This window comes from Styela clava, chromosome 13 (assembly GCF_964204865.1).
Source record: "Styela clava chromosome 13, kaStyClav1.hap1.2, whole genome shotgun sequence".
In the NCBI taxonomy this organism is placed as follows: domain Eukaryota; kingdom Metazoa; phylum Chordata; class Ascidiacea; order Stolidobranchia; family Styelidae; genus Styela; species Styela clava.
The window spans coordinates 280503-305873 of NC_135262.1; the positions used below are offsets into that span (position 1 = coordinate 280503).

The 25371-nt window shown below is 38.0% G+C and overlaps 2 protein-coding genes and 2 non-coding genes across 4 annotated transcripts; all 4 read right to left on the reverse strand.

Annotated features, from left to right (window-relative positions):
• Positions 1–408: 408 nt before the first annotated feature.
• LOC120332700 (HUWE1-associated protein modifying stress responses-like) lies at positions 409–9467 on the reverse strand. The gene is made up of 7 exons (XM_039400003.2): positions 9222–9467; positions 8584–8698; positions 7468–7542; positions 5810–5918; positions 4492–4655; positions 2665–2754; positions 409–2135 (listed from the first exon to the last, which is right to left on the reverse strand). Exons 1-7 carry the CDS (start codon positions 9306–9308, stop codon positions 1936–1938), a joined length of 840 nt encoding a protein of 279 aa, XP_039255937.2. The 5' UTR covers positions 9309–9467; the 3' UTR covers positions 409–1935.
• A 2035-nt stretch (positions 9468–11502) lies between these two features.
• Positions 11503–16340, reverse strand: LOC120332793 (uncharacterized). Its single transcript, XM_039400106.2, has 8 exons — positions 16183–16340; positions 15427–15508; positions 14987–15049; positions 14217–14279; positions 13872–13946; positions 13363–13515; positions 12656–12888; positions 11503–12140 (listed from the first exon to the last, which is right to left on the reverse strand). Exons 1-8 carry the CDS (start codon positions 16321–16323, stop codon positions 11862–11864), a joined length of 1089 nt encoding a protein of 362 aa, XP_039256040.2. The 5' UTR covers positions 16324–16340; the 3' UTR covers positions 11503–11861.
• An 8096-nt stretch (positions 16341–24436) lies between these two features.
• LOC120333488 (U6 spliceosomal RNA) lies at positions 24437–24543 on the reverse strand. Its single transcript, XR_005568244.2, has one exon. It is a non-coding gene; the product is annotated as a U6 spliceosomal RNA (small nuclear RNA).
• Positions 24544–24840: 297 nt separating this feature from the next.
• Positions 24841–24945, reverse strand: LOC120333489 (U6 spliceosomal RNA). Its single transcript, XR_005568245.2, has one exon. It is a non-coding gene; the product is annotated as a U6 spliceosomal RNA (small nuclear RNA).
• Positions 24946–25371: the final 426 nt, after the last annotated feature.

Genomic DNA, 25371 nt, shown 5'->3' on the forward strand with positions numbered 1-25371 from the left:
TAAGTCAATTAACTTCATCCTACACAGAAAAATAAGATTAACCACATTTGCATCCACGCATGGCTGATTGGAGGAAATTTTTCATCCCACACAGAGAAATAAATTCTGCAACATTTGTAGCCATGTTCAAAGCAAATATTTCATCCCACACAAAAAAATAAATTCTGCAACATTTGTAGCCATGTTCAAAGTCAATATTTCATCCTACACAGAAAAAAAAATTCTGCAACATTTTTAGCCATGTTCAAAGTCAATATTTCATCCCACACAGAAAAATAAATTCTGCAACATTTGTAGCCATGTTCAAAGTCAATATTTCATCCCACACAGAAAAATAAATTCTGCAACATTTGTAGCCATGTTCAAAGTCAATATTTCATCCCACACAGAAAAATAAATTCTGCAACATTTGTAGCCAAATCAATTTATTTGCCAAGATAGGCCACTAGAAGTATCAATATAATTTCAAGCGATAACAAAAGGCAAAAAGAAACAGATAAAAATAAAAGAAATTTTTCACAAATAAATGGTGTCATGTTTGCCATCAGAGTCAATAATGATAACAAGGCTGATCGGTGAAACCAGTGGTTCCCAACCTCTGATGGGTCATGGCTCCCGGCTCCCCGTTCCAGGGGATTTTGGCAATCATGACCCCCGTTTATCATTCGTGTGGTGCTTATAGTGTTATTTTGATTCCAATTTTTTTTTGATTATGTTCAAACAATTCACGCTCAACGAAGTGAAAACAAACTGAAACAACCCTATCAAGAAATAAAACTAGGAAGAACAAGTTTGTTTGTGAAGTGAAAAGTAAAATGATTTTTATGCCCAGCATTGTGGCCCACCCACAACTGCTTTGTGACCTCCACAGAGAACCGCTCGGTTAGGCAATCATGCAAAAAGCAGTCTGGAATCATATTTAACCTAAGAAAGGACAGTCGTTGAGACAACTTTAACATGAGATGAATCTTATTTGGTTAGGTATGGGAATTGTTAAACAGTTGTCCATTTCCCAGGCATGGATTTGAAAACAGTCTTTCAAGGTAAGGCAATCATGTAAAAAACGATCGTCTAAATCGGGGTAAATATCTTAAGGCATTTCTGGAATCAATTTTTCATCATATACCACTGAGAGGCAAGCTGATTAGACGGCTTAATCATACAGAAAACACATTGTTTGGTTATTAGTTCATGTTGGGATGGGAATAGTCAAACAGTTGCCCACATCCGAGGCATAGACTCAAACAAAGTGTTTTAGGGTTGTGCAAACAGTTGTCTGAGTCGGGATAAATATCTTGAGGCATTTCTAAAATGGATTTTATATTTGACCCAGTAAGAGGCAAGTTGATCATACGGCTTAATCATATAGAAATCGACATGGTTTGGTTATTAGTCATGTTGGGTATGGGGATAGTCAATCATGCAACGGGGGTAAGTATCTTGAGGCAATCCTTTTTCCTATTCATCCCAGTGAAAGGAGAACTAATAAGATGGGTTAATCATAATATAGCAAACGGTGCATTTCCTTTGGCTATAAACTAATGTTGGATACCAGGATAGTTAATTGTATATTAGTTTCAGATGTGTGGACTTGAATCTGAGAAATAGAAAAGATTTTCATATTTTATTTCCAGAGGAGGGAAAATTGATAAGAGGACTTAGCCCTACAACTGCCTTTTGTCCAATTACTAGTCCATGTCGAGTATGGGAATAGGCAGCCAGGTATTCGTTTCAAATGTATGGACTTGATCATATAGATGGGACTTGTCGAGAGCCTGATTCCAGGACGGCAAGTGAATGACAAATCTATGGCAGAGAATGCTTCATAGTTACAAAGTTAATCAGAATTTGTAATAAAACAACTGAACTGTGGCAACCTTTGACCTCATGAAGTGGAAGTTAGTCAGGAAGTCACTGATTTGAACTCTCAGTTTGTTATTTCCGTGATTTCTTAGAAACCGACGGACAATCGGAATTGGATTCGGAAGACGGGTGACGTTTTCTTGTGGGAGGAACAGATGGAGAGTTCGAGCGACCTCTAGTGGCACTTGTTGCGGACGTGGATGGTGGTGAAGGGTTGTTTCTACGGCGACGAAACTCTTCTGCAATGAAGTTGGTAAGATCGGGAGGGACTCCTGGAATGAGGATAAATGTAAAAAATAGACATAAGAAGTTTGCTTGTACTCTGAAAATTATGAAGACGTAGTTTCATATGATTTTACACAGATATTTTCAGAGCAGAGTACATTAAATCGCTTATTATGCACTGATTATTGGTCCTACAGCTGAGGGTGTTCAATGAAATTTAGTTCAAGCGTGATTAAAAATGAATATTATTTGAAAATGACCTTTTTTTAAAAATTTCTCCAAGATTTCACCAGGGCATAATGTAGCTCGGTCAGGTAGCGTGGGATTTTAAATTGAAAAAAAATTCAACAGAAAAGAAATATAAGAAGAAATTATTCCAAAAATTAAATCCACCACTCAAATATTAGTTCTGAGAAAGCTGCGATAGACTAGGCTTGAGGTACCTATCATACTCCCCAAGTATGTGCACCAAGATAGCAGACACCGGAACGTAGTAATTTTATTCCAATTTTCCTTATTTTAGTTCTATTACGAGTTCGGGGACCAGCCAAGTGACTACACACAAGCACTAAATACCTGAATGGTTGGGTGATGCTCTGTGTCCTCTTGTATTGGGGGATCCTGGATGGCTGCGTACACTTATCCCTGCCATAGCTCCATTTAAACCTGAATTGTATTTGAATTGTACAAATAAGTTAAAGCATTTTATCATGTTATAATAGGGCAATAATCTTGATAACAAATATATACAGAGGTAATATTGAGGAGAATAAAGCCTCGTGAAGAATTAAAATAATTAAAAAAATAAAAAGCGTTTTTTTTTTAGTTTTTGTAGAAATTTCAAATTTGTGTCAATCTGATATTAATGCATACTTTTACAGGTGAAAGCATATGGAGGGAAAGCTATTTCACAGGCACCAATGAAAGATGAATGTGCGGAAAACCAATGCAGTTATTTATCCGATCCTGATTATGGCCCTCTGAATGCATCGGTAGCGTTTGCATTTCTGAGTGTCCTCGTATGGGCTGGGAACGTCTGGTTTGTCTACAAAGAAACCCCGTATCACGATGATCAGGCTACTCTCACCCCCAACGAAGGAGTCCCAAGTCAAGAAGTTCCAAGCAATCAGAATTAAATATTAATATTAGAGAGACTATAAACTGTGGGTGTCGAGTGAGTGTTTAAAGTGCGACTGTGGGGGCAGATGTTACTGTGTTTCTCCGAAAATGGGGGTATTATTTTAATGTTTTCTCGAAAAATTACACTAGAGATTATTTTTGGGGGATGTCTTCTATTTTCATTTATTAAAAACAAAATTACAAAGTAGAGAGTTACGAGATTTTCAAATATACAAAATATGAAAACCAATATCCATTTACTTATAAATAACAAGTTTTATTTAAAAAAAAAACTGCTAAACAACTATCACCTAGGTCTTAGTTTAAGGAAAGGTCTTTAATAAAAATCAGTTTCAAAATTCAGGCTAAGTCTTATTTTCGGAGAAACACAGTAGCGTGTTTGTAACAATGTCTTTTTGAATATTTTTGTGTCTGACTTCAAGTTTATTAATTTAATTATCTGTTGAGAAAGCCAACTTGTTGTATTTTAGTTTCTCTCAGAGATTTTGACTTCGGTTATCACCAGTCTTAACCTCTGAACACGAGTAATTCAAAATCTTGGGCTTGAGGGTTAAAAAATAGGGACATTTTTCAGTTATTCCCCCCCCCCCCCCCCCCCCCAGGTTCAGGTTGTGCCCCATCTCAGTGCGCATATTTCGGGAGGTCCATTTTTTTTTGAAAACGTGGGGGTTTTTATTACTGGAAAGGGTCTAAAAATTTGTCTCCAATAGACTTAAAACATTAAACAATAACTTTGCCCCAACAAGCCTTCTTCAACTACCCATTAAGAATTCTAAGTTAATTTCAACACTTTTTGAATTTCTTTCTAAATCCCGGCTCTATTATCACTGTCAGAAGTCGATTTTAAAAAATTCAAAATTTCAATTTTGAGAAAAAAAAATATGACTTTATATGAATAGGGAGGAAAGCGATTTCTCCAAACAAGAACTACAATTTAGCAATCCTATCTAAATGTCATATCAAGGTGCGCCCATGAATGAAACAGCAGATTTGGGGTGAAATACAGAGTAATAGTCTTCTAGTAACGGCTTCCAATTTTAATCAAGTACCGAAATTTTGAGAAAAGCGATTTTTAACAACACTGGAAAAATTTAGAATTCAGCAAAACTGTATAATATACAATACTATGTCACTGCAATGTTCTATTATTATAAAAACAGCAAAAATATTTGGAGTAAAATAGATTGGTTCAGCAGTTGCATAAAAGCAATTATTAAAGATCCATATGCGCACTTCATGTCCAATATAAAATAAATCGCCCACCTTGCATAGAAAGAGCTTCCTGGAACTGTTGAAGGTCACTGTCATGGGTCACTACATCTGTCTTGCTAACACTTGCTGAGGACGAAGGCCTACTGGACCGTGACGATACACTTGATCGATGAGGAGGGGATTTCCCACATAGAAAGCTTATTAGATCTTCTCTCCTGGGGATAATGGGATTGTTTTAGAGTCGTTAAGAAAATGAAACTAAAAAGTGGTTTGTTTTGACACATCCATTTGGCCTCAGCTCATTTTGAAACTGTATTTTTTGTCGAATAACAAAAAGTAATCGTCAAGCTTTTCCATTGCGCCCAACGAAAGCAAAAATATGATCAATTTATAACTTTATTTGCTCATCTCAGAAATCCATGTACTTGGGATACAGCTGGTTTAATCAGGACAAAAATATTTTGATACTCATATGATTTTTTTAATGATTCTAGATATATTTACAAACATCGAAATATTTTTTAATTAATTCAGCAATTTTTAATAAAAGTTTCAAAATTTGGCTTTGCGTGGTTCCAAACATGGAACACCTAATAGTTTAACCCCGAAATAATTGGTCACCTGAGTCCTGACCCCATACCCAAACCTAGCTATTAACCTAACGAGACGACAAAATTTGCCACTTTATTCCATATTATAATCAGGGATAGCCAAAATCAAACAATTCACCATCAAAATGATATTTTAAAATATGGGATATGAAATATATTCAACAAAGAATATACATAGTTAATGTGTATTCAACAAGTCTGGATTTGAAATGCAAAACAGTTAAGACCGTAAAGTGTATTTTATTTACATTCTGAATATCAAATATGTTCTAAAGTGTCATGTTCAACAGATGATAATGCAGAAATTATTACAATCCAATAGGAATATTCTCTTTTTACAGTGTCAGGAGTAAAACTAAGTTGACTTTCATCTGACCGTAAGATGTCGAATGATCTAAACCAGTGTTTTTCAACCGCGTCAACCTTTCTTGCCGGTTCGCCAAATATATTCTAATATTATATCTTAATTGGGGCTCCCGAAGTATGCGAACCAAGATGGCGGACATCGGAATGTAATATGTGTACTAGGTTAGGGTTAGGCCATAATGTTAGGTATAAATACTACGGGAGGCTCTTGGCTAGTCTTCGAACTGATAATAGGACTAAAATAAGAAAAATTGGAAAAAAAATTATCGCCTAACCCTAACCTGTTCCCATGTTACGTTGCGATGTCCGCCATCTTGGTTCGCATACTTCGGGAGCACCCTTAATTGCAAAGTGCAAGGCAATAAATTATTTCACCATTCTCAGCCACAAACCTGATATTTCTTTTCTTTTTTCTAACCCAGGCCAACAGTTCTTTATTCCTCCTCTGGTACCCACACTGTATCGCCAGATCTCGGTTGGTTTTGGATGCTTCTGCAGATTCTAGACAGAATAGAATAGATTATATGTGAGTGTGGATATTCTGTCAAAAATTAATCCTGTTGTGTGATCTGAAGAATGGACTGTAGGGCTGTGAAGATTCCGGACAGAATCAAATATGTTAGATGTAAGTGTAGATATTCTGTCAAAGATCAATTTTGTTGTGTCATTCGAAGAAATGAACTGTAGGGCTGTGAAGATTCCCGAGTTGACAGAATAAAATAAGTTATATGTAAGTGTAGATATTCTGTCAGAAATTAATCCTGTTGTTCCGAATGTCATTAGAATAATACCTTTGGCTCTAACATGGGCAAACTAGGACCTGCGGGCCATATCCGGTCTATTGGGAAATTGAATTTGGCTCGCCTGATGCTGCCACAACCAAACTTAAACCAAATTTTGATGCTTTAGCTGAAAATGATCTGGAGGAATTTGTTGAAATTGCGATTAAATTTAGTTTTGGCACGAGGCTTATTGTTGTCCACATCTTTTGTAACACTGCAAATATTGTTTATAGAATCTAACTTTTACGCCACACTTACATGGCCCGCCAGTCGAGATGGGCAACATTTTTGGCCCCTGGTTCCAAAACCTTGCCCCCCCCCCTCTATTTCCTAGACTCAACACAATTTCCAAACTTTTTGACCTTAAGCCTCTTTCTACTCATTAACATAAATAATAAGAATACATAATCAATTTGGCAGCAAACTGAGGTAAGTTGACCAAATGAATAAGCCATTTTATTTCAACCTGTTTCCGGGGAGAGCCTAACTTGGGACGAATAAGAAAATATTTTTCCTACTTTTGACACATATTTCATGCATTCAATGCCACAATACCGATAAATTAATCAAATACTCAACCATGCGGAGATAGTCAAAATTGATTGATTGAAAATGTAATGTTTAATGCGTCATAGAAAATGATGTATTAACATTTTTACGCCCAAAAAATAATATATTACAGAATATTGGAATTTCTGAATTTTGACATTATTTACCAACAGCATTTTTAATTGAGATCACTCGTTTTTCTGCCCTATATTAACAAAATAAAAATGGTACACCTGTAGTATGTGTACCAGGAAGTGTTAGGCAATAATTTTATTCAGATTTTCCCCAATTTAATTCTATTACGAGTTTGGGGACTAGCCAAGTTCGGGGACTGTCTGTGTTCGCCAAGTGAATATACCCCCTGCCCATAGGTTTCAGTCGCTTTACACAACTTAGGCAAAAAAGTAGGCAAGAAAATTAGTTACCTCCATATTGGTACACACACTTCTGAGCGCCAGAGAAATAATATTTTAGACTTGGGTCACAACCTGTGCACCTCAATAAGTATAAATATACCAGTCGGGGCAAAACTGGAACAGCTGGGAAATACTTTCAAATTTTACATCCTCAATACAAACACTTAAATTCTGGTGCTGAAAACAGTTTTGAGCCGAATATCTTGAATCTATAATGGTTGGGTGCAGCACTCTAGCACTGGGCCATTTTTTACCAAGTGTATCACATATTTGCTCAGAGCAAGGCTTCGGGAAAGCACTTACCTTTATACAGATTGGTGGCAGATGCTGCAGCAGTTTGGAACGGTATCCAACCTGAATCCCGATCCTGGAGTCGTTCTGTATGCAAAAACGGGAAACTTATATTACTTGCTCAAAGGAAGGTTACAGTCCCTCGCTACAGAGACGAAAGGAGTAATTGGAACTCTATATATATCAACTCCTATGCGCTCTTTGTTAAACATAACTTATATGAGAATATATTCGACATTCAGAATGTTATTTTAGAATGTGTATTTCCGTGCTGGTGTATATATAGGCATATATGTGTGAGTGTGATATCGATGTTTTTATGCGGCGAGTCACACAAACCAAGTCCACATGCATTAACTCAGGAATAGAGAAGACTCATCTCTGAGCTAAGTTAGTTACGGGCACTCACTCACAAGTAAAGCGTATCTCATCTATGAGGAAGTTATGGAAAAAGTTCATGCAAATACAATCAAGAAAACAGCTACGAGGCAGTGGATTCAAAATATCTGAAATTCTTGGAAAATAACTTAGGTAAATTGAGAGTGAACTTGTGAGAGCTCACAAGCAACCGAGTTTATGGCAGAAAACTTGTATGAAGCTATTGAACACGTTAGTGGGCCTACGGATTGTTTCAATATTATGTTGTTGTTGTTCTTTGACACGTTATGAAAAAGTCGCTTTTCTCTTTTAATACTGGACGAATTGCTTTGAAATTTTCAGTGGTTAAAGATTAATTTTTTTGCCAGAAGGCTATTACTTTTATTTTTTATTATTGGACACAAGTGGATCGTGGACTTATGGATTGTTTTACTTTTTTTTTTCTGGACATCTAGTGGAAAACCTAAAAAGTCGCTTCTATGCTGGCACTCTTCTTCTTGTTCTTTTGATCTAGTGCTCATTGAACATCGGTGGTGTGCAACGAAGTTCTTGCTTTCTTAACAGGAAATGGCGAACAGCGCCCTTGGTACCGGTAGCGTCAAAGGTAGGGCCGTTGGTACCGGTAGAGTCAAAGGTAGGGACTGCTTCTCTCTGATTAACGTGTCCATATATTTGAGCACTGCTCTCTCGTTTCTTAGTTATTCATTTTCAATAATTCAATTTCATCTATGACCAGCCTTGAATACAAACCTTTATATAACTGTGCGATGGACGACGCCGTATTCTGGAACGAGATCCATAACCTTTGGTCGGTATGGCGTTGATAATTGTTGAACTGGGCTTCGAATGACGGATCATTGTCAGCCTGAAACAAAAAAGTTGGTATTGAATCAAGGTTTTTTTATCTGTTGGATATATACCGAAGATTTGATATTCTAGAATCCCATCTTGCGATTCGATTTCAATATCGGTAGAGCAAAGTTCTCCGATTCCTAGATGTCTCGACATTTAGTTAAAAAAACAAACACTATTTGTCTTTGAAAAACAAGGGCGTCTGACACAAAGGGCTAATGCCCCACACTGCGTCATGCACGTCTCGATAATATTTTAGATCAAACGTGAGGTGTGTCGGCCGTCATGTGACCAGAATTGTGTTTTTTTGCTAAAAACTTTCAACTGCTGAGAAAATGCTTTTTATTTTTTCCAGGTTATCCAAACTAGGTTAAAAACAGCAAACTAGGTTAAAAAATATGATTTGATTAATCTTTACATAAAAAGAACATCAACTTTTCTGGATACACAATATAATAAACATTTTTTAAGCTAACAATTTCAACTTTTGTTCCTATGTTCAAAACTTAACTTATACAATAAACCAGCAGACCAACCTCGACTAGCAACTGTTCCTCCCAAGTACTAAACCAGTTCCCGGGGACATGTTCCTGCTCCTTGCGACCCCTTCCTTGGTCTTCCATTTTCCCCCAGCAATTCTTCGTTAATTAAGCTGAAAGTTTTCGGGAAAGGGCCTAACAAGACATTTTGTCTGTCGGCAGGAAACACTACTTCTATGAGAGTATCTTGGGAGATATATTACAAACTAATCTATACCGTACAGCACAAGAACTGAAAACTATGAAATTGATGGTATTAGCAAATAAATTATGTTGTACTGTTGTAGTGTACCGTAGTTGTATAAAGAAGGTGATAGGAACGAATATCATCGACAGATCGAAGTGGGCTACCACCCATTTCAGCCAAATAATTAGAGGAAAAAAAAATTAACATTGATTATTAGCCTAGTTGGGTCTTGTATAGTTTGGTACTACTAGTACTTCCAGTAGGCGGACTCTGGACTTGACTTGGTACTGGCGAAGCTTACTGGCTCCGACCAAAAGTGACTAACGTGTATCGTAATCTGCCAATTACTGAATTGTGCCAAGTAAAAAAACGAACGCTGCATTTCTTTGTCTTTATTTGCCTAAAAACAACGCCTGATATAAAAAAAGGCGGTGTGGCTCAACGGGCTAAGCGTTAGGAATACGCTCGCCACCGCACCTCTAATTACTCTGCGTGGGTTCGCAGGTTCGAATCCCATGCAGTGATGATTATGTGCGAGAGGATTGCTGGACTCCTCGCCGTCGTTGGGTGGTTCACGTAACCGCTGGTCGGTTACGGCTTCCTCCACCATCAAGTCCATGCTTCCGAAAACAAAAAATATAGCTAATCCCATACCCGAATTGGAATGGTAACCGGACGAGAGGCCGTGGTTCGCCATATGGATAAGCCGTCTTATCGGCTTTCCTCTCCCCCGGGATAAATACGTAAATCCTATCCTATCCTAAACGAGTGGACATTCTGACATTAGAAAAAGAAGATAGGCTACTCGAAAACATAAAGAACTTTGCAGAAGAGGTCACGACCTAAGGCAGGTTTGTGGGGAAAAAAACTTTTGCGAGAATATATATTTACGAGAAGACTTTGCTCTGAAAGTTCTTTCGCGAAAATGGTCTTTACCGAAAATGTAGTTTTGTGAAAACTGACTTTCGCAAGAATATAGTTTTGCGGTGACGGACTTTTGTGAGAATGTAGTTTTACGAGAGCGAAGCCGGTTTGTTCTAGTTAAACTACACTCGACAGAATCGGTAACGCAAAATTATTTTGTATGATTCCATTAAATACAATGCAGTATCTGCTGCTAATATTCTAGGGAACTGCACTGTAGTTGTATCACGTCAACCTAACCATGAACCCGATAATTTACATTAATATATTGATATGTTTACCCAGGGCCAGTTTCAAGCCGATTTGACCGATTTTATCAAATTGGGTCCTGCACCTTAAAAAAGCCCCGCGCTAGGGGAGGTCTTTTTCTGTATTATGAAATAAACAATTAAATTCTTCTGTTTTGCTTTATTTCCGAAATTCAGATTAACATGTTATTAAATGTCTATTTTTTGGTTTTTATGTAGTTTCTTTTATGAAATATGAGAACCCTTAAATTTTACTATGAAGAGTAGGCGGCCCGCCTTCATATTTTCTAATTGGGCCTCGCAGTTCTTAGCACCGGCCCTGTATTTACCTCCATTCTAAGATCATTGGTTCGCATTCGGATGTTTAGTTTCATTGACTAACGTATAGTATAAGATTTACACATCTATCCCGGGAGAGAGGAAAGCCGTTACGACGGCTAATCATATGGCAAACCACGGCCTCTCGCCCACCTAACATTTCGGGTATAGTAATAGTTAGCCAGTTTTTTGTTTCAGATGCATGGACTTGATGGTTGCATTTGTATAAATAGATGTTAACATCCTGAACAATTGCTTAGTCCATTTTTTTTGTTTGTCTTTTCAAATTTTGTTTCGTGAACTTTAACCACTCCTAATAGTCATAATTTACTGTGAACTTATCAGCGTAAACTTGGCTGACTCCGATGACCGCATGACTGTATCGATCCCTCCATTCTATACAGAAAAAGGTGTTTTTGTGGCTTTTTTTTTATTGTTATGACTGTGTTTTTTTTGGTTGACGAAATAAATCTCTCTCTCTCTCTCTTTCTCCGGTGCAGGAAGCCGTGAAGTATTGTTTTACCTTGTCCCTTTCCATCCTACATTGGCATTCTCGATCTATTCTCCATTCAGTATATACAATGTATAAAATACTTATTACTACGGATAAACATTTATTAAACTTCACCAAAAAAATAAAACAATGGAACTGTAATAAATCATTGAGCATATTAATGCAGAACTAAATTTAGGAATACAAATACTGATAATGCAGTCGCAAAAGCGGAATTCTCAAAAAATAGGCAAACATTTTATATCTTGTAAAAAGGAATGTTGAAACAAAAATAGATTTGCTCTACTTACTAAAATAGATTGCTCGCTTTGTAGTTATAAACAAAAAAATAAAATTTTTAAAAAGTAAGTTATTCAGATTTAGCTCATATGCTCGCAGAATTAAGTGAGAACTTGAATAAGTGCTAATAGATACAAAAATTGAAAAAATTTAAAGTTATTATTTCTTTATCCGCTCTTTTTCAACTCCTCATTCGTCATTTTCTCTAATTTCCCGTCTTGAGTATTCTCATCCGTCACTTCCGGTATTTGCGCGCCATGATTGTCTTGGCAGACGACACCATTGACCGTAGCAGTGGGTGGGTCGTTGGTCATGCCTTGGTAAGAGAGAGGATTTCGGTCCACTAGCAGGTTAACGTGGGTCCAGTGTGAGTAGGACCGACCTGTGCGGGGGTAAAACCATCGATACCATTGTTGATAGGCTCCTTGAGGCGAGACTTCGCTCGTCTGAGAAAAAGGATAAAAAAATTATTTTTTAAATGAGTTTCCTTGACCAGGTGTTGGATAAGAGTTCCTATGTCAAGTCGAGTCACGGGTATCCGAGTCGAGTCAGTTTTTGGTTCTCCTATAGTATGCGAACCAAGATGGCGGACACCGGAACGTAGTATGCGTACCAGGTTAGGACTGCCATAATTTGATTCCAATTTTCCTCATTTTAGTTCTATTACGAGTTCGGGGACTAGCCAAGTGACTCCCGTAGTATTTGTACCTGAAATTATGGCCTAACCCTAACCTGGTACACATACTATGTTCCGGTGTCATCTTGGTTCACATACTACGGGGGTACCCAGTTTTTTGGGCAAAAGACGGGAGATAAAAAATTTCTTGTCTGATTTGGAAATTCAATATTGACAAATTAGAGACTAAACGTTAAGCCAAGCCTTCCCAACGTTGGCAATTTTGTGGAAAGACATTATGTTATTCCCAGTGATTCAACACAATGAAACGGCATTAACACTTACCAATGGATCAATCGTTAGCCCGATCCAAGCACCCGCGACCTCTTTCCAATATTCCATCTCAAATCGGAGTTGTTTCATTATTGCTTCATAATCCTCCTCTGACATAACCTGAGCGATATTCGAACCCACAGCCTCGCACTCTTGTACGGCTTCAGTGTAATTAATGAAAGACTTCTGGTGGAATTTCATCCAGTAACAAGTTCCATCTTTGTTTCTGTATTCGCAAAGATTTTCTGCAGAAGAATAAGAATATGCTTTTCTAGTGCAATGTACTGCGTACACCACGGTGTCGCTATTGCACGTTAAGTGGCGCTCCGGAAGTATGTGTACCAATATGGAGGTAACTAATTTTGTTTGCCTATTTCACATCAAGTTGTGTAAAGGGAACCTACGGGGAGGAGATATTTTCACTTGGTTAACACAGACAGTCCCCGAACTCGTAATAGAACTAAAAGAAGGAAAATCGAAATAAAATTATGACCTAACCCTAACCATAATTTTATTTCTTTTTTCCATATATTAGTTCTATTACGAGTTCAGGGACTGTCTGTGTTAGCCAAGTGAATATACACCCTGCCCATAGATTTCAGTCCCTTTACACAACTCGATGTAAAGTAGGCGAACAAATTTAGTTACCTCCATATTAGTACACATACTTCTGGAGCGCCCACGGAGGTAATTATGAAAATTCTTCAAGTATCACAAACCTGGCTCTGGTTCGGGCGTGGTAGTTGTGGTGGTCGGAGTCGTAGTTGTAGTATTCGGAGTTGCTTGTGTACTGTTGGTTATATTAGGAGTTGCATCCTGCTCTGTCTCCAAATCCGGAATATTCAGGTTTGAACCGGATACTATCTGTTTCACTGAAATTGAGGGTTATTATAGGTCGAGTTTGATTTGCGGGTCGAACCACTTATCCTTTTTATGTGGCGCTTATTCACATCTTTCGATACGAGCAAGTCCCAAAGTCACTGATGTGGTATAGAATACTATGTTTGTAAGGACCAGATTCTTTTCGCCAACCCAGCATATTACACACTGAGTGATGTGACGGGCATGGAATTTGAACGCGAAATGTGTCGCCACGCTGCCTCTGTGCCGGTTGATCCGTATGAATATAATACAGGGACACTATGGCAGGAATAAAGATAACTATCCTAAGTTATTTAAGAGTCTGGCTACTGACTGGATTACTATAATACATCGTATCCAGACTTACATTCATCGAATTCCTGTCTTAGTTTCTTCAATGCTTCAGAGAGTTTTTCATTTTCTTCTCGAAGTTCTTTTGTTTCTGTGAATTTATAAACAAGCAATTGAAACTGCCTGTGAGGGATGCGTATGCTGAATCTTAGTCTAGTATCATAGGGCGTTATTATACATGAACTGAACATATAGAAACTCGTAATCGTTCAAAATGAAAGAAGTTCCCGGAAGGCTAAAATCTAGACCGGTGTTCAAGAAGTAAAATATTAAATGACGAACACAAAATGGCCGCCTCATGTGCGTTATTTTAGCTTCGTTATCAGAATTGGTTCTTACTTTGTTCAAATGTGAAACTTACCATTTCTAAGTGATTGGTTGATTTCAGTCTGGTTTTTGTTTGTTTTCTCCATTTTTTCAAGTTCTGGAATGTAAGAAGTGATCAATTGGTTTTGTCTTTCATCAGTTAGAATCGACAAAAAATTATTCAAATGGCCAGAGTGAGCTATGAAAGCGAGAATTATGGCGAATTAGCGGATGTGGCTACCGCGCGCCCCCGTTTCAGCGCCAGCTTGGCCAGTCAGTCAGTAGTTTATTTTTACACAAGCCGAAAATATGAAAGTATGCAGACAGTGAGGTAAAATAAAAATAATGTATTTCAATGAAGCGAAAAAATCCAAATATAGAGGTCCGCATATAAGGTTGTTTTCTTCGAAAAACCCTACCCGTGACCGACAGTAGCTGTTCAAAAAAACGTCACAAATCGTTGCCTCTTTTTGGTAGTTTTACTTGTTATTAGTCAGTTTCAGCTGTTTCCAAAAAAATAGTTGTAAATAAAATAAATTATTTGTCTTGATGTCTCCCGGGGACCTTTAGTTCAGTCACAATATTCTTTCAGAGTCTTTCAGGGGTTAAGGTCGGTGAAACGGCAATACGCATTGGTGTTCCCTTGTTCATGCATGTTCGCGTAGTTGCGGATAGCTTTGGTCACTTTCATCAAAAGATGAACCGAGGGCGTCTTCTCTAAAGACAATCACTCTCACAGCAATAAGAATCTAATGCCCATTTCATTCAGAAAACACATTTTGGCGATGAAATGGTAGGCACTTAGGTCCTCACGTATGGCTTTACCTGCTAAAATGTCGTCTGTAATGTTGTCTTTGACTTTGTCGACTTCTTTCAGTTCTCCCAACTCTGAAAATAAGAGTCAATGAATAATTATAAAAAGAAATAACGTAATATTATTCCGCATGAAATAGCAATTGTATTTATGAGCTTTCATTGGATCATAACCTAACACCTTCAAACAAAATAAGATATGGCTGCAAATATGAAAGACCAATGGTGAAATAAACTTATCATTATGACTTTCGAAAGTATCAGAAATGGGTGGGTTAGGTATGAAGTTAGACTTTGATCTAACGAATGCTTACAAATGTACTTGCTATTTCGTGAAAAAAAGTTATTCTATTTTTAATTATCTTTATAGTACTATCTGGTTTCTCTCGCGGAGACCTGAGTCTCCGATGGAGCACTTTAAAAACCTACGAGCTAGGCAGCCACGTCATTACCTGTTTTTATATTCTCCATTTGTTTACGATGTCCAGCCAACATGACAAACAACCTGAAGAATTCCGCCTGGTTTCCTTTGCCCTGGAAAAGTAAGTTCATGAAGTGGTCGAAAACATAATATTTTATGTATAGGGTCAGATTTTGCCGCTTCCGTATTATTCGTACCAAGATGGCGCACAACCTGCTAACCCCAACCTGATACACATACTATGTTCAGGATGTGAGCCACCTTGGTACAAATACTACGGGAGTGCCCAGATTTTTATATGCACGACATTTTATTTACGCTTCATATCTGATGCCCGTAAAATTTTCTCCCGTTAAGTTCTTAAAAAAGTTTTAATGAAGAATCGAATAAAAACTCTCACAGTGGGGGTTACTGAAGTGATGGAATCTGTTGTAGTGAGTTCTACACGAAAGATTTGTTCTAAACCACCGGTTCTTAACCAGTGGGCAATGGCCCACTTCTGGGCCACAGCCCACAGAAACATTTTCAAGTGAGCCACAAAGCTTTCATAAATGCAACTGAGTGGTAATTCTCATTTTAATTATTAAAGTGAAAGTTTCCATCTTAACAAAAAGATTTTTTTCTGTTTTCTTTGTAGTTTTTCCCTTGCATGACTAAGTAAATGGGCATTTTTTGGTGAAAAACGTGGGCTACGGAAGAAAAAAGGTTGGAAACCACTGTTCTAAACATTCTGAATCCTACTACAGCCAATGGCAGGTATCATACAAATTAATCATCAAAATCTCACCTTGCATAGTATCGGGAACTCCGTGCCGTCAAAGCATTTCTCAGCCGTGCATCCTTCCTTCACTTTGCAGTCCAACGATTGCTGTGCGTTCGCAAAAGATAACCAACACAAGAAGACGATGGAGAGAGCGAGGTATTGCATTATGTAAAGGAGATGAACCGAACGTAACTATAATGCTGTAAATGAAAATAATGTTAGGAATTTAGACCACAACATCGGCTTTCTTCTCTTCCTGGATATGATAATTCTGCCCTAACAAAAACTCACATGCCATCGGAGAGCAGAGAAAAAGCAATATATTGCATTTTGTCCCGAAACTGAGAGCAGATAACTAATTAATACAGTGTTTCCCCGAAAATAAGACCTAGCCCGAGTTTTGAAAATGATTTTAATATAAGCCCTCCCCTTGAAATAAAAGACCTAGTCGATATCGCGAAATTTTTTTTTGGACCTAGTCGTGTAATCTCTCTTACACGTTTTAAATGATTAATAATCTGTGTTTAGCAGTTATTGTAAATAAAACGTGTTATTTATAAGTAAATGAATATTGGTTTTCATATTTTGTATATTTGAAAATCTCGTAATTACCTAATTTTTGATAAATGAAAATAAAAGAAATCCCTCAAAATAGGCCCTATTGTTATTTTCCGAAAGAAAATTGAAATGAGACACTGTCTCATTTGGGGGGGAAATACGGTAAAAAAGCTTCATTTAAACATTTGAAAATCTAGACTATTACGCACGTATATCATCTGTGCCTTCCAAGATCTTAAAACTTCGGGGCTAGTTCACTAAACGCCGTCAGGTACTACTAGTTGGCTTGGCATGACCATTTTCGCATATGTCATTTCTAACCTACACCTGACTACGTCATCCAAAATTATGTCACTACAACGCCGTGCTAACTAGAAGAACTCAGGGCGTTTAGTGAACATTCGGCACTACTCCGCCTGTCACCAAAAGTCATACGCAAATTTTCGAGTCGCATTAAATGTTGAGTTTTATTTAGGATGGAAAGGGTTCGCACACGCTTTGTTTACGCATTTCTGTTGGGTGTGTATAGATTCAGATATTTATTTCGTCGTGTATGAAATATTGTAATGAGACAAGTAAAATAATAAACGATCAATTTGAATAAACAAATGTGCAATCTTTCCGCAACTGACGAGGGGCCGCAAAAAACTACCAACGTCATCGTATCAGCGACACCTTGTTTGCTGAGTTGAAAAGCAGATGAAAAACATTAAAAAAATAATTAGATTATTTCATTATGACTTGCTGAATGAAACCAGTTTGGAAACATAAATTAAATATAGTGAGAGTCAACCAGGAAAAAAGTGACTAAATTAGTCAGGGTAAATAACTTAGGGAAACAAACGAAAAAACATCAACACTTCAACCAGTTTCTGCTTTCGTATTCGGACCTCCTGGAGTATGCGCACCAAGATGGCGCACTACCTGAACTCAGGTTGTGTACCAGGTTAGGTTTCAGTGCGCATACTTCAAGGAGTCAAGACATTATTTATTAAGACATCTTGGTGCGCATACTTCAGGAGTACCTCGTATTCCAATAGATGTTTCCTGGAGTTGCCCATAAGTCAGTTATCTACTGAGAAGATAGACCGCGGTGTTTTATTATTCCATGGTATATCTGTTTATTCTGCCCAACGCTATATGGTAATATAGCGAGTTGTGATATTATATAGATCGCAGACATGCAAACACTGCTACCGTGTTTCTCCAAAGATAGGACAGGGTCTTATTAAAAGTTTCTTCCAAAAATTAACACTAGGACTTATTTTGGGGCTATGTCTTTTATTTTCATTTATCAAAAACAAGATTACCAAGTAGAAAATTACGAGATTTCCAAATATACAAAATATGAAAACCGATATCCATTTACTTATAACTAACACGTTTTTATTTAAAATAACTGAAAACATAGATTATTAATCATATCGACTAGGTTAAAAAAAATCGCGTTGTTGACTATATGTTTTTTTAAATGGAGGGCTTCTAATAAAATCATTTTTAAAGTTCTAGGCTGGGTCTTATTTTCGGAGAAACACGGTAAGATCAGGAACTGCGGAGGTAGACCAACCAACGATTGTACCTCGATGAAACATACCACACAATTCTTCCTTTCCGATCAGGCTATGAGATTCTGCTCTTATTTCACTCGTTAGAAATGCTTTGTAAATGTAATTTATATCAGCTTTCTTTTTTTTTGTCCGGTGACGAAATAAATGACTAAGATCACGTGCAATACACGTGACAGAACAATGGGGATTCAAAATTTTCGAAAACAAGTCGGAAAACAGAAACTTGAGGTATAGAAAGCGAGTCTCGTGTTATTTTGTATCACAAGTACTCATAGTGGGTTCGACATAATCATTTTCGAATATATCATTCCTAATTCCCACCAGACAACGCCAATCAAAAATTAAGACCGTATACTTTTGAGGGCGTCATTACGTCGCTGTGACGTCGTAGTGAAGTAATTTTTGGATGACGTAGTCATGAGGGGTTGGGAATGACATATGCCTAAATTGTTGAGCCAGACTAAATAAAGTACATGTGGGGCAATAAGTAATAAGTATATAGTACTTATATATATGCAAAGGTTAGGTTATTTCCCGCATCTGCTAATTTAAACTAACGTGCTTAATACGCTTTTTTGGGTATTCCCGTGATGTTTGTACCAGGTAAGGGTTAGGCAATAATTTTATTCCGATGTCCCTAATTTTAGCTCTATTACGAGTTCGGGGACTGTCTGTGTTATCCAAGTAAATATACCACCTGCGAATAGGTTTCAGTCCCTTTACACAGCTTGTTGTAAAATAGTCGCACAAAATTAGTTACCTCCATATTGCTACACACACTTCTGGAGCACACTTTTTCGTAAATGAGTTCATAAGGATACGGTAGCTGGAATCAGAAAGGCTAAACTAGACTAGATGATATAAAATTCTTGTATGAAACTTCAAAAATTTCTATTTTCAAACTAAAATTCTGATCAGTAATCTAGATATCGTACGTGCCTAATAGAAAGTTCATATTCCACCAAGTTGAGTTGACAATGAAATTCTCCTCAAGTCGTAAAATTCCCGACATTGCTGCATCACGTACAAACACGAAAATCGCCCGAGGATTTAAGGATTACGGACATTATGCTGACAAACATACAACATAGCAATGTTGAATAAAGATATAGACAGCAAGGTCGCGCATCGGTCGGTACCGGTACGGCCTTAGCTGGCAAGTTTTATTTTGTAAAAATAAAAAAAAACATGTATAGAGTGATTTAGAATGACATTGTTATGTATTGTATGTATGTATATGCCTTCCACGCCCTTTTAAGTATTTTCAGTGTTTCCTCCACCATCAAGTCCATGCTTCCGAAAACAAATAATATTGTTTATTGCAATATTGTTATATTTTTTAAAATCCCCTCAAAAAATATAATAAAAAAATATAAAGTTCGAGTATCGAGTTTATTGAAATTATCAGACAAGCATCATGGGGAGGAATAAAAAAATTATCTTTTTCATTAGATAAAACAACAAAATTACTGGTGAGTTATCGGGGACCCGGGGAAATTTTAAAAAATAAAATAAAAGTAATAACCTTCCATCGATTACTTCTATCGTTGTGTACTGAAAATTATAAATCATTTGATCAATTGCGAAAATCGATTTTCACAGCAACAAGAATTTTAAATTTCGTGTCGAGAAACAATAATTTCATCGTATTCACTTTCTGACATGACGCGAACCTAATGATCGTTTTCCAATCAGTAACCAGTAGTTTAATTTTCACATTACTCAAAATAGACACAGACATACAAATTGCAATAAATCATAAATATGCCATATGTCAGAGTGCAGGCTGATGCGGAAAATCAGTACAGGTTATCGAGCAGCGGCTCACATAAAAAAAAGTCTAACACGTTTTCGCAAAATTCCTGTTATTGTGAAAAGTCGTTCTTCTCCGGGATTATTAATTTCCAATTTTCAGTGCTGACACGAGGAGGCCATTAGTTTATCGCATTCAGAACAAATTATTTAACAGTCTGGAATATCAGTCGTTTCTCGTTTAACCTTCGCTCTCAAATAAGTTATTTTATTAATTATGGCCTAACCCTGACCTCTTGAGAACAAGGATGTTTCCAGTTTGACCTAATATAACCGATTTATCCGACCATTCTTGGTAATCATGTTACTCGAATTCGAGATCTTCAACCTGAATAACTAACTAGTTGGACCCAACATGCTCTAAGGCTATGATTCCCAACCTTTCACGACTCGTGGCTTCGTGTCAGAGGTTTCTAGCATTACGTTTTTTTAGAGAGCTTCAAGGACTTCTTTCGTGCGGCCGTGAATACTGTAACACTTGTTTTCTCCTTCGGCCCATGCATTAATTTCAGCACTTAATTAAATTCAATTATACTGTCTATACTCACGTAACCTGTTAATCTTCCAACGTTAGTTTCTGCAGCAAATTCCTATTGCATTACATCAGTGAAACGAGCAGGCATGAGTTTGTTATCGACGCTAGTTATTCGTAAATAAACTGTTTTATTCATAGTTCATAATGAGTTTTGAACCTTCGTCTCAGTAACCAAGTCTATTATCTGTATGTGGTCAACTTAGAAAAGTAACTGCCCGCCCCTGCTCTAAGATCTGGTCGAAACTGAATGGAACGGTCGTTTTGATAGAACTTCAGTTAAACTGCGTGCGTGAGGTACTATATTATTTTGCCGCCACCACTCTATTTATTCCTCTTTAATTTAGGTTAGGTGTTAGAGATCAACTCTTCACTGATCTGTTCTTACAACAATCATGTTAGGTTAGGCGAATTTAGGTTATTGCCCGCATTTTAAGCTATCCTAATATAAACCAAATTAAATCAAAGAAAGAGGTCAGAAAAGTAGGAGCGATGCAATAACATAGTACACTTGGAAAATCAGAAATATTCAGCCCCGCAGAACTCCAAAATACGACCCAATATTAATCTAAAAATAAGCAAAAACAGCGATAAACTTCGGCTCAGCAACCCTGGCTAAATTTGATACTACCGAAATATGTGAACCAAAATTACGGATACCGAAACGTAGTATGTGTACCATGTTATGGTTAAGCCATAATTTTATTTCAATTTTCCTCATTTTAGTTCTATAGCCAGTTCGGGGACTAGCCAAGTGACTCGTAGTATTTGTACTTGAAATTATGGCCTTACCCTCCCTTGTACACATACTACGTTCCGGTGTCCGCCATCTTGGTTCACATACTTCGGGAGTACCCTGAATTTGACAAGACAGCGCACTTTGGCAAATCAAAAATCACTCCGCAGAACTTCCAAATTTTACACAAGTCTCAACATAGCAAAGATAGCGATAAACTTCGGCATCGTTACCGGACGGCCTTGAGCAGAAGTATGTGTACGAATATAAAGGTAACTAATTTTGTTCGCCTATTTATCACCAAGTTGTGTAACGGGACCGAAACCTATGGACAGGAGGTATATTCACTTGGCTAACAGACAGTCCCCCAACTCGTAATAGAACTAAAATAAGGAAAATCGGAATAAAATTATTGCCTAACCCTAACCTGGTACACACCACGTGAGTACCAAAACAGCGATAAATTTCGGCTCAACAACCCTGGACTAAATTGCGAAATGGCTTACCACGGCCCTAAAATACACAAAGCAACAAAATCTTTCACTTTTATATAATTTGAGGTTAAATATAATTACTACCAAGAATTCAAAACATTCTCACATCATCAAGCTTAACCCAGACATAATCCGTGATTAAGCGAGAGATAATGAAACTCCATATTTGTAAACAATCGTGACAAGGTACTGTTAACAAAAACCAGTCGCCTTTACTGTCATTTCAACGTAACTTAATTTCGCGGTTTCGCTTAAAGAGACATTATAATTGGAAATGCACGCTTTAAGATTGGGCCATGTAAAATAGAGAGTTAATTTAGCGTGAATTTACTGATTTATTTGAAATGCGTAAATTAGCGTCAGAAATGCGTCAGAGACGTTTTAATTGCGTGAAGCCTTCCAATTAGTCCCTAAATTGATTACATGTTGCGTGAGAAAATTATTAGAATTAAGATTTTAATAGAAAAGTATTCTTTGTATAAATGTGTGACAAAGGTGTTAGCGCTAACGCGCTAAGTAAAGGGAACTCATCTCTAATCCGAGTTAAGGGCACTCACTCAGAGGTAAAAGAGACTTGTCTCTGGGCAATGCTGTGGGCACTCGCTCAGAAGTAAACGAGACTCATCTTTGAGCTCGGCGTATAGCACGGTTCAATCATCTGACTCTGGGACGGTAACCACTCCATGTCGGGTATGGGATTAGTTATCTAGTTATTTGTTTCAGATACATGGACTTGATGGGGCGTTTTGAGAGGAGAGGAAAGTCGATAGGACGGCTTAACCATATGGCGAACCACGGCCGCTCGTCCGGTTACCATTCCATGTCGGGTATGGGATAAGTTAGGTATTTGTTTTCGGAAGCATGGACTAGATTGTTGGGGGAGCGGTAACCGGCCAGCGGTTACACGATCCACCCTACGGCGGCGAGGAGTCCATCAATTCTCTCGCATATAACCACCCTGCATGGGATTCGAATCTGCGAACCCAAGCAGAGTAATCAGAGGTGCGGTGGCCAGTGTATTCCTAACGCTTAGCAGGATGAGCCACACCGCCGCACCAAATCAGGAAAATCAAAATTGCGATGGCAAGCGTGTCCCTAACGCTTTGAGTCGTGAACTGCCATCGAGGTCAAATTGTCTTTCTGATAATTCCGTGAAAGTTTAGTCCGCGTCAAGGAAGCTATGAACTTCAACTAATAATAAATAGAAGTCTGGAAACAATGTCGATAAATTTAGAACATGCTTTGTCATGGAGTTAGAACTGCCATGACCTTTTCCTGAAATTATCTGCCTACGTATGTTGCTCTAATTTGGTTAATAGGATTCGATTTTTATTAATATTTATTATGGTGAGCGAAACTTCGATAAAACCCTTAAATGCAGTGGATAAACAGCATATTGCAATATAAGTTCGAGTACTCGAGAAATATCTTTCCTTTCTTACATACCTTCCACAAAATTCTGTGTTTTGAAAATTCGGCCCCTATTGTCGTTCATACGCACAAAAGCGAGTTCACGTATTTGACATTGATTAAATGCGCGTGTATCAGAAAAAAATCTTCCTTGTCTAATTCAATGTCAGCAAAATCGAATTCCTTTTTAATGTGCAGCGAGTTTGAAAACAACTGTTTCAGTCATATGGTTACTGGATAACCAGTTAGTTATTCGTTTCATATGTATGCGGTATGCTTCATATCTGTCTATTTGATTTATGTAATGGGATTTTCACATCTATAGCGAAAGGAAATTGTAAAAACAATTTATTAGCGAACTACGGCATCTCGTCCAGGTGTGGGAATAGTAAACCATTTAGTCGCCCCAGATCCGCGTATCGAGATAGTGATGAAAAGCGGAAACATCGCTCGACCGGCGGCTAAGCGGCGATCGGAAAAAATCCAACAATACGAGAATATAAAATGGCGATCCACGGCTTCGTGTGGATTTGCCAGCCCCGTGTCGGGCCAGGGGGTTGACCGCCTTGTGACAGGACAATATGATAACAGAAAGTCCAGCAGTCCTCAATCACAACCCACTTCGCACGGCCTTTTTTTCATTACGGAATAAGGTGCTCCCTTTTTCAAATGCAGTTTCAAGTATTTTGTGGCGTCTAGACTCTAGAGCTGCCATAAAACCATGGCCGCTTTGACCGAACCCACGGCGACTGACTTTTTAGCTGCCACAAACCAATAGCGAGCGGCCGTCCTTACGGCAGCAAATCGGAATATCACCAATTTTCCTTCCGTAACCACGGCAGGTTGGCTGTAATAGCAGGGCTGCCCCTGATGGTGATAAATATTGGGTAAGTTGGAACGCTTTTCTTATGAATACAGTTTTGATGTATTTGGGGTTAGGTTTAAGTAGATATAATTCCGCATGATAAACTAAAATAATGTACACGACTTTGTAAATATACCGGTAATGGCGCAATAAAACCATGGCAAGAGACGCCCCGGTACGTTCGTGGCAGGAGCTGCCATGAAGTGGTAAGAACTGCGCTTCCCCTTTTCGAACAACTCAAAAAATTCTTGGCGACATTAATAAAAGTGTCAGACATCAGTGGTCTTAGTTCGTTAATCACGAAACATAGCGACACGCTTCACGATTGTGCGTGTCATCCTTGCAAATGGGCCATGCTAATCTTCTCTGTATCGTTCCAATTTCTTCATATGTACACTCGAAAGTAGTACACTCCACACACTCCCAGTGGTTGTATGTGTACATGGTATTTAGAAGTCAAATATCTATTATGGTGGCTGTAATAGTAGTAGAAAAATGTTTCCTTCGAAATTACCACTGGTTGAAGGTACTTAATCTAGATACGATATGTCTGTTTAAGAGGAGAAACAAAGCGTTATGTTTTTCACTCATCGATTCATACTTTTTAAACAAATAGTCAAAATTTTTCACTGGTGTAATTTAACAAAGATTGAACTGTTAGTAATATTTCACTTTCGTGAAATTTACTAAAATTAGAGATTTCCAACAAAATAGAGGAACGCTTCACGGTTGTGCATGTCATCCCTGCAGAGGGGCCACGCCAATCTTATCTGTATCGTTCCAATTTTTTCATCTGTACACTCGAAAGTAGCGACACGTTTTTTTTTGCGGATCAGAACTTTCCAAGTTTCGAATCAGTGTTTAAAAGACACGTCATATTCGAGTCTTATCGGTATAACGCTTCGCTAGCATGCCACTGCGTTAGCAGCAGTCATACAATTAAGGAGGCAATGGTATCAGCTGCGCCGTAGCACGGCACAGACTTCCACCCCGGGGTTCGGTACATGCCGTCACAGCACAACGTTTTCCCGGGGCTTCTGTCTATGCAATGCAGGGCACAGCACAACTTCCGCCTCTCCGGCTTCCATATCTGCCATGAGTAGTACGGCAAAAACTTCCGCCCTGGGCCACTGTACATACTATGTGCCAAATAGCATGAGGTTCGCCCAGGGCTTCCCTTAACTCCGCGCGTAGCACAGCTGAACTGGAAAATAGCGACGTTTTTTATTCTTTAGAAG

What these genes read in the sequence shown, in the direction of transcription:
- LOC120332700 (XM_039400003.2), bottom strand. Translation starts at nt 9,308, where the DNA reads ATGGAAGACCAAGGAAGGGGTCGCAAGGAGCAGGAACATGTCCCCGGG. An exon ending in AGGAACAGTTGCTAGTCGAG is followed by an intron (nt 8,699 to 9,221) that starts GTTGGTCTGCTG and finishes TTTTTGTTTCAG; the next exon opens with GCTGACAATGATCCGTCATT. An exon ending in AAAAAGAAAAGAAATATCAG is followed by an intron (nt 4,656 to 5,809) that starts GTTTGTGGCTGA and finishes CATTATCCCCAG; the next exon opens with GAGAGAAGATCTAATAAGCT.
- LOC120332793 (XM_039400106.2), bottom strand. Translation starts at nt 16,323, where the DNA reads ATGCAATACCTCGCTCTCTCCATCGTCTTCTTGTGTTGGTTATCTTTT. An exon ending in AGTTCCCGATACTATGCAAG is followed by an intron (nt 15,509 to 16,182) that starts GTGAGATTTTGA and finishes TTACTTTTCCAG; the next exon opens with GGCAAAGGAAACCAGGCGGA. An exon ending in GGCTAACGATTGATCCATTG is followed by an intron (nt 12,141 to 12,655) that starts GTAAGTGTTAAT and finishes CCTTTTTCTCAG; the next exon opens with ACGAGCGAAGTCTCGCCTCA.